This window comes from Halichoeres trimaculatus, unplaced genomic scaffold (genome assembly GCF_033239565.1).
Source record: "Halichoeres trimaculatus isolate MK-OKI-2021-1 unplaced genomic scaffold, fHalTri1.1 fHalTri1_scaffold_1, whole genome shotgun sequence".
NCBI lineage: Eukaryota > Metazoa > Chordata > Actinopteri > Labriformes > Labridae > Halichoeres > Halichoeres trimaculatus.
The window spans coordinates 42,475,677-42,491,695 of NW_027437179.1; the positions used below are offsets into that span (position 1 = coordinate 42,475,677).

The following is a 16,019-nucleotide window of genomic DNA, read 5'->3' on the forward strand; positions in this document are numbered from 1 at the left end:
TTCTCACTCCAAAACCATTCAGACTCTTTTCTGTGAACAGTAATTGCCGCTCCGCTTATTAGAAAATTAAATGTGACTGAAAAACAAATTAAAAGTGCTGCGACAAGAAGAAGAAAAGCTTTTAATCTGCCTCTCTGCTTTTCATTCGTTAACAATCACTCCAACAGGAAATAAACCAAATCAGGATGAAAACAGTGAAACTCTGTTTAAAAAGCGGAGCTGTGGATGAAAAATTCATTTGGCCGTGGATCACAAACAATCTGATTTCAGCTCCTTTCTGTCCCCGGTGAAGCCTGTGTCTGTTTTTGATGAATTATTCTATTTGGAGAAGCACAAAACAAGGTAAAAAGTTCAGCCAGGCCTTTTTATAGCTTTCCAAAATAAACCTGTGAGGCTGTTTTCATCCGAGCCGCGTTCTCTGCGTCCGTCCGCTACAACACTCTGACTCCTGATTACTGCGGCTTCACGAAAAACCACGAGAAAACATGAAGCGCGTTGGTGCTGGAGCTCACCCCTGACTCTTCACTCTTCCCTGATTTAATGTGTGTGTGTGTGTTAGTGTGTGTGTTGGTGTGTGTTGAGGCGTACTGTAGCCATGATAACACATCAATAAGTTATCACAGTGGCTACAGGAAACATAATTAGCAGAGATGAAAAGATTGGGCTTGTTTCAGAGTCACATTAATACTTGCTCATGACACGCTAACATACATTCATGCACACGCCCCCACAGCCAAACACACACACACTTTATGAGCTCACACATGTCTCTGGGTGTAGCCGTGTTAATTTTTCATTATGCAAATGTGACACAGAACATGTGTGTGTGTGTGTGTGTGTTTGTGTGTCGGGGAGGGAGGTGTTGCACTGGTTTTCAAATCTAGATCGAGGGCATTCACACACACACACACACACACACACACACACACTGAGCCCCTCTCTTCCCCTGACAGCGATCTTAAAATTGCAGATCTGATCCTGAATATTGATGCGCCTGTTTGTAAGTCTGTTCTAATGAGATCACTTTGATTTCTTTTCATTTCTAATGAGATCAGTGAACAACGAGGGGGCGATAAAGGCTCATTATCTCACCATTGATTAATTTATAACAGCTATTTTCATATCTGTAAGAAAACCAGTGTTTTCACACGTTCACCCACTGCTGGAGGCTGTTTTTCAAACTCGGTCCAGAAAGGAGGGGAGACTTTCATTTTACACTTTGTTTCCCTCTTGATGTAAGTGTTGCTTGAGGAGGCACAATCAGAGTTCTGGCTTTTATTTCTTCTTTCAGGTGGATGTGTACCTCAAACACACACACTGAACATTTTCTGATGTGTTATTTAACGAATGATCAATGCAGTCACATTAACGGTGGTCAAACAGACCTGAACGTTCTTCTCTGGAGGACAAAGTGCTCTGCAGTGTCTGGTGTCCAGCATCCTACACGTGAGATCAGGGAAACATGGGACCACTGAGAAACCTGACCCTAGAATTCTAACTCTTACAGTGCATGATTGAAAAATTCTCACATAAGAGTCACGGTTCTGGAATTTTAGCTTTGAAGATTTGATTCTAGAACTTTGACATTAAAATCCTGATTCTAGAACTCAAATTGTACATTCAGGATTCCAGGAATCTATTTTTATGATTTGGATTCTAGAATTTAAATTCTACCTTTAACAAATCTTTTCATGTGTTCTAACTTTAAAGACATAACTCTAGAATTCTGACATTAAAATCATGTTTCTAGAACTCACATCTTAAAGTCTTGATTCCAGAGTTCAAACACTGAAGCCATGATACTAGAATTCTACTTTCAAGATTAGGATCCCTGATTTCTTACATTTGTGTGCCTGATTCAAGAGCCCTGACATCACAGTCATGATTCTAGACCTCAAGCTTCAAGAAGTAAATCTGGAGTTTTGACATTGAAATTTTGATACCCTCAAATTTTAAAGTCAGGATTCCAAAGTGAAATTTTCAAAGTCATGATTCTAGAACTCTATCTTTAAGAGTAGGATTCTTATATTCTCACACTGAAGTCACGATTCTGGAATTTTAACTTTGAAGATTTGATTCTAGAATTTGACTCAAAAATCCTGCTTTTGGACCCCAATTTTTAAAGTCATTGGCTGTGTCCGAAATGGCATACTAACGTACTACTCATACTAAGTATGACGTCAAAAATAGTATGTAGTGCGTTCACATTAAATAGTATGAAAAGATTGTGTGCGCGAGAAATACCCGGATGTATACTAAATCGGTAAAATTTTTAAGTATGGGAGGTGGGCATACTAGTCGTACTGACACGCCCCATAATGCATTGCGAGCCCCGTATTCATAAACGTAAATACAGAATGAGATGACAAGATGAGAAGCGACTAAAATGGACTTCGCTCTACAGGGAAACCTAAATGTAAGTACAAAGAAATAAAGTGCCTGAGGCGACGGACGGATCGTCTTCAGTGTCTACGAGCAGTAAACATTTTTTAATTTTTTGAAGAGAGATGAATTCGTCTTGAGACCTGTTTTAGCTAAGAATCATCCACTAGCGAACTTCCCGTTTTCAAAATAAAAGCACCCTTTATTATCTCCTTTAAGTTCTTTAACGCTTTTGTAAATTGGGCTCTTGTTTTGGAGCGGACCGGAAGTTTTTGGCGCTCTTAACAGAATGTCCGAAATGTCGAAATCAAATTTGTATCCGTGCGTTTTATGGCCCAAATGACCACATTTTGGTTTTCTACGTGATGACTTTCTCGCCTAAAATGTTCTTAAAACTTTCAAATATGGCGAATAAACTGAGATATTTGATAGCCTGGTGTGCTTCCATAGACTTATGTGTGCTTCCAATTTTTGTTGTCGGAGGTTTTGAAATGCATCATGGGAAACCGAGTAGTATACTACGGTGTAAACGGTTGGCACTCTAATCATACTTATAGTACGTAGTATACAGTATATACACAACCACCATGTAGTATGTAGTATGTTAGTATGCCATTTCGGACACAGCCATTGCTTCAAAAATCCAATCATTACAGACAAGATTATAGAGTTCTGATATTTAAGACTAGGATTTACGATTAATAACTTTCAAGTGCATGATTCAAGAATTTGACCTCAGAGTAATTATTCTAGAATTCAAGCCTAGACAAAGTACCAGAATTTTTTACATTAAAGCTTGGATTGTTTCACTAATTTTTTAAAATCAGGATTCCAGAATACAAAATTTATTTATTTATTTATTTTTTTTCCAGAAATCTGTCTTAAAGATTGTGGTTCTTGAGTTCTCGCATCCAAGTCATGGTTCTAGAACTCTGACTTTGAATATTTAATTCTAGAAATTAACTTGAATTTCCTGATTCCGTAACTCAAGTTTTAAAGTGATTCTTTCAAAGATTCAAACATTTAAATTATGATTCTAGAATTCTTTTCTTTTTTTTTTAAATCAGGACTTTAGAATTCTAACTTTTAAGTGCACGATTGAAGAATTTGACATCAGAGCCAGGTTTTCATGATGTGATTACAGAATGTTGACAGTAAGGACATGAATCCGGACTTCAAATATTCAAGTCATGTAACTAGAATCCTATTTCTTAAGATCAGGATTTTTCTATAATTTTCTATAACTAGGGTCATGATTCCAGTACACTACGTTTGAAGACATGAAATAAATAATTAGATAAATTATAAATTGTCATGGTTTGGATTTTCTGTTGTGTTTCTCTGGATATTGGATTTCCTTTATGGCTGGAGTTTCTTGGTTCTTTGTGTTTCTGTCTTGTGTTAATCTTAGCTCTTCCTGTTGTGCGCATCTGTGTTTCCTGTGTTTGTTTTTGGTTCTTGTTCTTTGTGTTTCTGGTTTGCTTCTTGTCATGTTCTGGTGTTTTTGTGATTATTCGTAGTGTTTCAGATGTATTCAGTCTCTAGCTGTGTCCCAATTCAGGGGCTGCAGCCTACGGAGGCTGTAGCCTTCGGAGGACCCGGCCTTTATAGCCAGCGTAGACCGCAAAGGCCGAACTGAATTGAGACGGTCTGGTCTATGAAGCATTTCCTGTTTGTCACCCTCGACGTCACACAGCGCCGCCCTCACCTGTCAGGCTTTCATTACTTTTAAACACACGTAAACCAAAACCTCACATTTAAACAGGATGATTTTTACTATCTTTTTATTACTTTGCGTTGTTATTATTATCATTATTATTATCATCATTTTTATCATTATATCATTTGTATTATTATTATCCCTGTGATAGAGTATAGATCTACCATTTACATGAGAGTAAGGCAACAACGTACATGTTCAACATTTGATCAAGTGCTGGGGGGATGATAAATAAATAAGTATAAAATAAAAGCTGCTGAAATGATTTAATGTCTTTTGTGAATTCCCTGTAAAAAATACACAAATAAATAAATAAAAACTCCAAGTAAATTTTTTTCCCAAGAGAATTTACATTTATGGACATATTTTTATAAAATAATGAGAAGATTCATAAAGAACTGTTTTTCCTCAGTATATTACTTGAAAAGAGCCCAAACAACACATTTTCACACAGAAAAACAAAATATTCTTTCACGTTTTAGAAACACAATCACATAGTTGTTGCCAGAAATCCTTCATATCTGGATAAATCAGGACTCCTTTTGGAGTTCGGCCGTGTCCATCATGTTCGGCATTCATACGCAATGAATCTTGGGATATGTGAGGCTATGAAGGATTCACCAAACCCGTCCTTCGCGGCCCCCGAAACGGAGGACAGATTCGTCGGCCGCATTTGGAGGAGCCTCCGTATTGGGACAGCCTCCGACGCACCGCTGTGACGTAATCGGTCTTCAAATCCAGCCTCCGTAGGCTGCAGCCCCTGAATTGGGACACAGCTTCTGTCTTGAGTTTCCCTGTGTTTGTCCAGTTCTCCTTGTGCTTCCCTCCTGTTGATTGCTCCTCATGCGTTTCACCTGTGTCTTCTTTCACACCTGGGCTTGATTACTCCTCTGTGTCTATGGTCTCTGTGTTTCTTGTGTTTCTTGTCAGTTCATTGTTGCTGTGGATGTTTGCTGTCGCTGTTTCCTGTGCTTCTTCAGTTCTAGTGAGTTCTCTTGGTGTTTTTGGTTTGGATTCTTTAGTTAGAGATTTTTAGTTTGGGATTTTTGAGTTTAGTGAGAATAACAGTTTTTTGTTTCAATCTGTAGCTGGGTCCACCTCTTGTTTCCTGCTCCTTTGGATTTCTTGACATGAATGAATGAATTCTTTATTTCAAATGAGCGAGTGATGAAAAAAGCAAAGTTAAAAACAAATAAAAACAATAAGAAAAGTCAAAGTAACAATGATAAAATGAATCAACATGTCAGAAAAGGAGTGGGAAGAAGCAAAAGCTGATTTAAAACCTACGCCGTGATTCTTCAACCCTGAGACCTTCCTGAGCTTTCAGTGATCCTGGTTCTGGTTCTGTAGCTGCTTTTAGCCGTGTTTACCGACATTAAATCTGTGTTTTTCTCACGCCGCTGCCAGTTTCTCGTCTCTGACAGAGCGTCTGGCGTGGCGAGGCTCCTCAGGTGTCCTGACTCACTCTGCCGCTGTGACGCCTGTTTTTCCCCGAGCCTTTGATTTTCGTGTAAACCCTCTGACAGTCGCGGCGTCTCTTTTGTTCTGATGGAGTCCAAACAGACAAACGCTGTGAGGAGGTGACATCAACAAAGAGACGGATGAAGCAGAGAGTCGACATTGAGTCAGCCCATGAATAAAGCGCTGACGTTCCTCGTTTCCGATGCTTCAAAACAGATTAGAGCGGTTGTGTGTCAAAGCATATGTCTAATTAAGGAGCACAGCCGTGTGTGTGTGTGTGTGTGTGTGTGTGTGGAGCTGGAGGCTAGCAGAGATGGCTAATGTGCTGGAAAATGTGTCTCAGCCGGGCCATGAAATAACGATGAGGCTCTTTGACTTAATCATGTTGACACATCGAGCTTTCTCTTCATCGGCCCCCCACGAAGCCTCTTTCTCTTTCTCTTCTTCATCCTCCCGTCTTCCTCTCCCTCTGCTCTGACAGGAAGTGACAGCGTCTGACTTGAGCAGCTCTTAAAACTCATAATGTCTGTAGAATAAAACATTTATCACTAAAGCTGAGCGGCTTATTGGAGATGTTTTCTCAGCTCAGAGCAGATCTCATCGGAGCGAAGTGAGATCCACGTTTTTCAGACAGATGGAGACGTTTCATTTCTTTTTATCAACATAAAGTGTATGAAAATGTCTGAAATCATCATTATTTAATGTTTCTTCCTGCTCTGTTCCTCAGGTGGTTGTACCTTCGATGAGTCGTACAGCAGCTGTGGGTACAGCGTCTCTCTTGGGACCAATGGATTTACATGGGAACAGGTCAACTCCTGGGAGAAACCCACCATAGACCCCGCTCTGCCAACAGGTAAGGCCCTGTGTGTCTGAACCTGCTCCTGTTGGGTTCCTGACCCATCATTCGAGGTGTGGACTTCAGCTGGTTTTGGTCAGGTCTCTGTCAGACTGGTCTGTTTCAGTCTGTGCTGACAGTCGGAGGCTCCACTTAGATGTTCGAGTCTTTCTTGTGATTGTGCTGGTTGGAAATTGAGGTTTGTGGCAGCTCAGCTTGCAGCCCACTGTCAGGATGAGGTGATGTCAGTCCTGAATGTGGACCACAGTGGTTCTTCAAAGTTCAATCAAATAGGGAGAGAAAACCTAAAAGAAAGCCAACACAAAAGATTTCCTTTAAAGTTTTCAAAGTGTAGGGGTAACGTTGGCGAGAAGCTGACGTGTAACCATGGAGTCAGAAAAAGCCGTACACTTATCAACTTTAACCAAACTAACATCTTAAAGTGACAAGAAACAGACGGAGAAATGCACAAGGAGAGGTTTTGTCTCTAGATTAGAGCCTGGTATGGGATTTTTGGGGCCGATACTGATGCTGGGGGCAAAAAAAAGCCAATATCCAATATATAAGCTGATATATATAATAAATTCATTGAGATACACAGGATATATACTGTATGTAAACAGAAATTATAATACCCATATGATTCAGGACAGAGACAAACACTATTAAATCAAAACAAGGAACTTTAATCATAAATCTGTCAACATAAGAACTGTAGTTTAAACCAATGATAAATAAGAACAAGCTGTAAACACAATAATGAAAAAAAGAAGTCAAACTGCAAACACAGTAAGTAGAAAAAAAGTTTAACTTTAAACACACAATGATAAATAAATAGTAAAACTTGAAACACAATGATAAATAATAAAAAATAAAACTTTAAACACAAATATTAATATTACCAAAATTTAACTTAACACAATGATAAATAATAAAAAAGTAAAACTTTAAACACAATAGTAAATATTAAGAAAATTAAACTTTAAACACAATGATACAGAATAAAAAAGTAAAATTTTAAATACAAATATAAACATTAAAAAAGTCAAACTTTAAACACTGATAAATAATAAAAAAGAAAAACTTTAAAAACAATAATAAATATTAAAAAATTAATTATTAAAAAAATATATTAAAATTAAATATTAAACACAATGATAAATATTAAAAAAGTCAAACTTTAAACACTGATAAATAATAAAAAGTAAAACCTTGAACACAATGATGAATTTAAAAAAAATCAAACTGCAAACACACACTGATTAATAAGACAATAAGGCAAATTTGTGCAAACAAACGAGTGCAAACTGTATTTTAAGAATACAAGGAAAAAAATATTCAAAAATAAAGTTTTCAAACTGTAAACATGTAAACAGTTGCATAATGCATATATTATTTCACTAAGATGAAACTTATATGATGTTAAAACACAGTATTATAATCTTATATTAGATAATGGTAGACGTGTGAATTTAAAGTTCCATTTTTCTCTGTTTATCTCACAAAAAAGCAACTAACACAACGTTAAAACGCCGTTCTGTAGTCTTACTTACTTCGATTAATCAGACCAACCGATTAATTGGATCGATTAATCTGTCGATTAATCGATCCGATTAATCGACCGATTAATCACCCCGCTGATTAATCACCCCGCCGATTAATCGGTCGGGCTCTACTCTAGATACCAGCACAGGACCTGGAGCTAGTCTAAACGAGAAGCAGCAGCTCAGCTCACAGCCACGCCTGGTCATGACTGAGAAAGTTTCCACAGGTTGACAGAGTTGCAGGTTTTCTCTCCCTTCTCTGGAGGTTGAGGTAGTGATCTGATTTCCAGTCAAACCTCTCTGAGAGCTGAGGATTAAAGGGTTCACACGAGGAAACGCTCTCTCTGCGCTGAGGCTAAAGGTTAACCTCTCTAAAGATCTCATCTCTCTTCGGTCCATCTGAGACCGATGAAACTCTGAGGACGGGTCGTGATGTGACTCCAGCTGCGTCTCTCTGCCTGTCAAACAGAAATCACACACCCGTCCATCCATCTCTCACTCTTTAACACTTATCCCTTTCTTCTCACCTCTTTAACATTTCCTCTGTCTTCATTCCTCCTCCTCCTCCTCTGTCAGTCTCTGATGTGACGCTCAGAGAAACTTTCTTTCTGAAGCAGCTTTGAGTCAAATGCAGATGATGAAAGTTTTGAAGGTCTGCTCCTTTTCTTCCTGATTCTCTAACAGAGACCTTGTTTCTGACAGATCCTACACATTAAAGTTTCCTATCCAAGCATAAACTGTTCAAAATTTAAGATGATTCACTACTGAGGGAATAAAATAGATTCAGACAAAGTCTTAAAATACTGTGAAACACATTCTGGGAATGGAATAAAAAACTGATTTTCTCAGATGCTGGATTTTGGATAAACCGCACTGGGGACTGGGAGCTGAGCTGCTACCAAATGGGTTAGCAGGACTTGTTTCAAGGTTTGGGATTTCTTTAGCCTTCTCCAAGGCCTTAACTACTACAGCTGTGTATTACTTTTTAAAATATGTAGACTCAGACTTTAAAGCTGTAAAAACCCTCGAAGAAGCAGCTTCACATCAAGAATGAGCCTGTAACTGTCACTCAGGGTAGGGCTGGACAATTAATCCAATTTTAATCGTGATTTCAATTTTGCCATCTGACAATCATAAAAACAATATAATCGAAGAAAAACAATTAATATGCCACACAGTGTAGATGTTTGCTAGTTCCTGTGCTTCATAGCTCTTCTGTGTTCCATGTGCAGCCACAGCGAGTGTGTGTGACTTGTGTGTATCAATAATACTGTATGTGCCACTTGCTGGTTCTTTAAAGTTGTGTTTAAATCAGTACTGAAGTTTTTGAATAAATGAATAATTGTGTATATTAATTGTGATTTCAATATCACTTAAAATAATCAGGATTCTTATTTTTACCATAATCGCCCAGCCCTAACTCAGGGGCTGCAGGCTGAGCAGCAGGTTGAGCTGTGGGGAGAATAGAATAGAATAGAATAGAATAAAACAGAATAGAATAGAATAGAATAGAATAGAATAGAATAGAATAGAATAGAATAGAATAGAATAGAATATTCTTTATTGATCCTTCTTGGGGGATTTTTTTTTTTGTCACAGCAGCTCACAAAAAGTGCAGTAATGCTATAACAATAAAAGTAGAATAATGATAATAGAGTATAAAATTAATAAATTTGAAGAAATAAAAAGAATATAAGAAATATAGAAAAGTAGAAAAAAAATACTATTTACGTATTTATATGTAGCTGCAGGTTGAGCTGTAGGTTGAGCTGCTTGATAGGCTGTAGGCTGAGCTGAAGTTGAGCTTCATGTTAAGCTGCAGGTTGTGTTTGGGTTACACTGCAGACTGAGCTGCAGGTTTAGATGCAGGCTGAGCTGCAGGTTGAGCTTCAAATTGGACGGCAAGCTGAGCTGAAGGTTGGGCTGCAGGCTGAGCTGCAGGTTGGGCTGCAGGCTGAGCTGCAGGTTGAGATGCAGGCTGAGCTGCAGGTTGAGATGCAGGCTGAGCTGCAGGTTGGGCTGCAGGCTGAGCTGCAGTTTGAGATGCAGACTGAGCTGCAGGTTGGGCTGCAGGCTGAGCTGCAGGTTGGGCTGCAAGCTGAGCTGCAGGTTGAGCTTCAAATTGGACTGCAAGCTGAGCTGCAGGTTGAGATGCAGGCTGAGCTGCAGGCTGAGCTGCAGGTTGGGCTGCAGGCTGAGCTGCAGGTTGGGCTGTAGGCTGAGCTGCAGAATAAGCTGCTGGTTGAGCTGCAGGCTGAGCTGCAGGTTGGGCTGCAGGCTGAGCTGCAGAATAAGCTGCTGGTTGAGCTGCAGGCTGAGCTGCAGGTTGGGCTGCAGGCTGAGCTGCTGGTTGAGCTGCAGGCTGAGCTGCAAGTGACTACAGCCTAAAGGGAAAAAAAAACTCTTTTTCAACAAAGTTAAACTTTAATGAAATCATGAAGCACGATATGACAAAGGACGCCTGAAAGGATGAGAAGCCTGTTTTTCTCTTTTTTCACATCCAAAGTTCAGGGTTTTATTTCTTTTGCTGATTTCTTTAGATTTTTTGTGGGCTTTTATTTTGAAGGCTGCTTTGTCACAATCCTGGTTAAACAGAAGTTAATTGAATGACCTGGTTAGGATAAAGACAAACACACCTAACCTCGCCTGACATTGCAATTCCACTGATACCATCCGGGTTAGTTTTTGGATAGTTGTGTATCTCTTGGGTTTGTTCACCTTTTGTAGTTTCTAGAAATTCAGAATCACTAAATATAAAAATTTGAATTGTAAGGTGTGCTGATGATGTAGTTTGCTTTGGTTCATAGTCAAAGAGTGACATGGTTGTTTCTTTCTCTTCTAAAAAAAAAAAAAAACAAACAAAAAAAACGATATAGAAAGAGTTTATCCCCAGTCTATCCTGTTCGTCAGACCGTGGCGTCTTCATCAATCCTGACCCTGAGTCTTTCACCTCGTCCACTCTGGCTGAACTCTGCTGACCTCTCAGGGTCACCTGGACCTCCATATTCTGGAGCCCTCTGCTGCTGACACCATGTTGAGAAGTCAGGACTGAGATCCAGCCTCACATCACATTTCCCATAATGCCCTGCCCCCTCCTCTTTCTCCTGCTCCTGTATTATCTCGCAGTCACGTCAATTATTGCCCTCATACATCTTCATCACCTCTCCTCGTCTCCTCTGCCTCATTGTCTCTGACACGCCTGAAGTGGTGGAGGCAGAGATCTGTCAGCCTCCGCTCGCCACACCCAGATCTGGCTCCGGCGCTCTGATCCGTCTGAGTGAGCGCCGTACGCGCTCGTCTCTCTATCAGTGTCTGTCTGGTGTCAGCTATCCGTCTCCTCCGTGGTTGCGGGCGGTGGTTGTCAGGGGCAATAGCCATCACGGCTTTACGCCCTTCTCATCATGAACTACTTATCTCGCTGCCCTGACAGCTCCAGATGTGATAAAGCAGGACAAGAACAAATTGTCTGTCAGTCACTGCGTCTCTTTAGCGTTCGGACGTTTGGAGCTGGACTGTGGGCGGCTCCCATTGTGACTCCACGCTCGCAGGTTGAGCCTTACCTGCTCAGGTGCAGCAGAGTCCATTATCCACACAGATATCATATAATCCTCTTCCCCGCTTCCCCTCAGTGGTATCGATGCGGCTGATTCGGTTGTCACAGAGCGTAACCCACTCTGCAGCTTGTAGATTTGACGAGATTGAATTGGCACCGTCTCTACCTCCATCTTTTCTCTCTGCTCATCTCCCTTTAGACGGCGATGTCGTACAGTCTCGACAGCTTTCTTAACTTCTCATCATCTCTGCATCAACGTGGTGTTAAATAATCCAAACCTGTGACAAATGGACTGATGTGCATGAGTGCTTTCCAGTCCCCGACGTTCAGACGTAATAATCTCTGTTTTTACTTCTTCACGGGTCAGAAATATAAAAACATCAGAGACTCAAACCTGTAGGGAGGCTGGGCCAGAAACCCATCTCTAGTATCTTTATAAAACTTGATGATTTTTATTTATAGGGATAAATTTAACACAAATCAATACCACCAAGTGAGATTTCAAAAATGGGCTCTTAGATTGTAAAAATCACCAAAGAGACATTTCCTAACTGCTTTTAGTCATGCTCCCATCACTTTCCAGCAGCTCCACCAGTTAAGAGACGTCTGTCATCTTGCAAAACCAGATTATCAAATATTTCACGAGTCAGAATAACTCTGTGAACACTGAAAGAATACTAACTAAACAAAGCTAATGTTGTCAGCAAGCAGCTCAGCTTGGAGCCCCCTTGATCATCATGTACCCCCAAAACACGTCACCAACACAAAGAGATTAATGCTGAAGACAACTGGGTGCCTTGGGAATTAAACCTCCAATACTGGGCTGATGTAGTTAATAAGGTGCAGCTCAGCTCCCTGCCCCTTTTTTACATTATTAAATCAAAAAGTCAAAGATCATCTCTAAGGTAATGCATTGTTTTGTAGAAGAGTTGACCTCCAAGAAGACTTGTGAAAGCCTTTGCAATTATTCACAATTCTTTGCCCTAAAAGAACACAAGCTGCAGCTCAGCTTGCAGCCTCTTTGGACTTCTCATTCATCTAAAAGTCCCTGAAGGAAACACAACTCCAAGACAAGGCGGTTAGCTTTTTAGATAATTTTGTACCTTGTGAATTAATATATGGATGAATACTGAGCCAATGTCATTCCCTACCTGCTCAGCTCGCTGCCCTGTCTCACATCTTACTTTCTCACTGAGGTTAACCAAAAAGACACAGATCTTCTATGAAATGCAGATAATTTGGATACCCGTAAAATGTTAATTGATGACACAATTCCTTTCCTCAAATCTAATCTAATGTTAGCACAAGCTGCAGCTCAGCTTGCAGCCCATTCAGACTTCCCATTCCAACAAAAATTCCAGAAAAACACACTACTCATAAACAAGGAGGTTAGGTCTTGAATTTATTTGGTACCTTGTGAAGGATGACTACTGAGCTGATGCCATTCACTACCAGCTCAGCTTGCAGCCCTGTCTCACATCTTACTTGCACACTGAGATAATCAAAAAGACACAGGTCTTATACAAAATATTTGGATACCAGTAAAATGTTAAGTGACGAACACAATTCCTTTCCCCAAATCCAATCTAATTTTGGCAAAAGCTGCAGCTCAGCTTGCAGCCCCTTCAGATTTCTCATTTCACTAAAAATCCCAGAAAAACAAACACCTCTATGACAAAAAGGTTAGCTCTTTGGATAATTATATAAATTATTTGGTACCTTGTGAAGGATGAATACTGAGCTGATGTCTTCACTACCAGCTCAGCTCACTGCCCCGTCTCACGTCTTACTTATGCACCAAGGTTTACCAGAAAGACACAGCTCTTACACACAAAAATTGGATACCAGTACAATGTTAAGAGATAAAAATGATTCCTTTACCCAAATCCAATCTAATTTTTGAAAAATCTGCAGCTCAGCTTGCAGCCTATTCTAACATTTTTTTTTAGAAGAGGCAAACAACATAAAAGAAATACTGATTTTTAATGAACTTAACATAAAATCAGCTTCTATTCTTTAGTCCCTGTTTTTTTAATTATTTATCTACTAGTTGGCAGCTCAGCTTGCAGCCTCTTTTGACATCCTGGTTACCAGTGTACACTGAAAAAGGCAGAATTTTTGTTCAAAGCATGTAACAAATCTGCTGCTCTTAGTATGACTCTTTAATGTATGTTTTTATTTGCTAATTCAACGGGTGCAGCTTAGCTCTCAGCCTTCTATGATATCCTAAATAATCATGACTACAACGCTCCATTTCTCTAAAAATAAGTGCTTTTTCTTGGGTTTTAGGGTTTGAATTACCTCTTTATTTTTGATAAAAGAAGACTTTTTCAGTAATTAAACACATTAAACTGAGTCGACATGGTTTACTGCAGCTTGGCTCCCAACCCCTGCAGACTTACTGTGTCCAAAAAGTATTTTAGAGAGGGATATTCATGTGAGAGCCCACTTCATTTATTGGTTTCTTAAAAGAAATCATCAGGTTTACCCTCCAGAACATTTTTCTCCTGACCAATAAAAGCATAAAAGCCGTGGAATAAGAAGTCCACCCGCCCGTGTTTTTATAGAACCGTAACCCTCCATATGTGTCCTGTAATGTGGGCTATGGGGTCATGAATTTGATATTGCCTGAAGAGCTCGGTGAAAATGGAATATGTTTGGAGGTTATTGCGGTCTGCCATACATAAATGCATGTTTTCTGTTTATTGGCTTTTCATGCGGTGATATTCAGGAGCTTGACTGACACACACTCATAAACACACACGTCTGGAATTCTCCGCTGAGCTCGGGCTAGCATTTTTCAAAATAACAAAACACACGAGTTGGAGAAAGAAACTGCCGACCCAGTGAATTTATTTCACTGTCAAACTTTCATAAACCTGCAAATCGCCAAAGAGAGAGCTGCTTTTCAGCTCTGCTCCCTGCCTGGACCCACACACACTAACACACTCACACACACACACTAACACACTCATTCCCTCATACCCTCTTATTACCTTCAAACTCCGGGCTGAGCGAGACAAACTCACACAAGCAGCAAACATCAGACATCAAAGCCAGTCGATGTTTTCAGCCGCCATCAACGCGGCCACATCCTGAGACGTGAAATGATCACAGAGAGGGGGATGAGGGGTGAGGAGGAGGAGGAGGGAGGGATGATGAAGGAGAGGAAAATACAGTAAAGGAGACGATAAAGGGAGCTGAAGAGAGGTGTATTAAAAGGGGAATGGTTTTATTTTTGCTGCATAGTTTGGAGTCCAGATGAGAAAAAAAGTTTTTTTTAAGTACTGTGCTCTGAGTTTTTGGTGAAATGGACTCTGAGGGCTGCAGAACACACCCAGAGTGTGCTGCATAAAGAAGCTGTTTATTCCCGCTGAGAGGCTGAGGTGATTACTCCAAACTGATACAACATCCCTTCATGGTCAATAGATGTTGAAGATGTACATGAAATGTGTTATTTTTTGCTGAATGGCTCTGTTTTGGGAGCTTGCAGGAGCTTGCAGGCCTATGTGGAATACCAAAAACCAAAGGAAGGGGGAGCACACCTCCTTTCTCTTCTATGCTAACATATAAATCCAAAGAAGGCACACCTTCTCTCTAATGAGAGCTCAGGGCAGAAATGTGTCTATAAATATGTGTAAAACACAGGAGAACTAAGGAAGGGAGAGCACATCTCTTCTCTCTTTTTATGCACGCATGAAAAGTTAAGGCAGAGTGAACACACCTACTTTCTGTCACATGCAAACGTGAAAATTAAAGGCAGGGAGAGTACACCTCCTCTCTCTTGAGAATGCTGACTTGAGAATCATAGGCAGGTAGAGCACATCCCTGTTAAGCATGCTTACATGAGCATCGTAGGCGGAAAGAGCACACCTTCTCTCTCTTTATAGCATGCTTTCATGAGAATACTAAGAAGGCAGAGCACACTTTCTCTCTCTTTAACATGCTTAGATGTGATTTAAGGCAGGCACAGCGCATTTTCTCTCTTTAGCACGCTTAAATAAGATTAAAAGCAGGTAGAGCACACTTTCTCTCTTGTAAGAATGCTTACATAAGAATAAAAGGCAGGGAAAGCACACCATTATTCTTCTAAGATGCGTTAGAAGGCAGCGTTCTTTCTCATTAGCACACTTACATTAGAATCATAGGTAGGTAGAGCACACCTTCATTCTTCTAAGATGCTAACTTGAGAATCATAAGCTGTGGGAGCACACTTGCTCTCTTTTAAGCATCCTTACATGAGAATTCAAAGCAGGTAGAGCACACCATTATTCTTCTTAGATGCTAACTTGAGGATTAAAGGCAGGGAGAACACATTTAATCGTTTTAAGCATACTTACATGAGAATACAGGCAGGAAGAAGGCAATTTTTTTCTGATTAGCATGTTTACTTGAGAATCTTAGGCAGGGAGAGCACACCTTTTCTCTCTATAGCATGCTTACATGAGAATACAAGGTAGAGAGAGAACCTCATCTGTTTTATTTGCATACATCAAAAGGCCAAGGAAGGGAGAGCACACTTCC

At 40.0% G+C, this 16,019-nt stretch overlaps 1 protein-coding gene across 16 annotated transcripts in view; it reads left to right on the forward strand.

Annotated features, from left to right (window-relative positions):
• Positions 1-16,019, forward strand: part of ptprt (protein tyrosine phosphatase receptor type T) — a 486,185-nt gene that overhangs the window by 52,130 nt on the left and 418,036 nt on the right. For all 16 annotated transcript variants that reach the window (XM_074668102.1, XM_074668200.1, XM_074668208.1 and 13 more), the window contains exon 2: positions 6,291-6,416. In XM_074668102.1, coding sequence (XP_074524203.1) covers positions 6,291-6,416 — 126 coding nt within the window. The remainder of the gene's footprint in view (positions 1-6,290; positions 6,417-16,019) is intronic.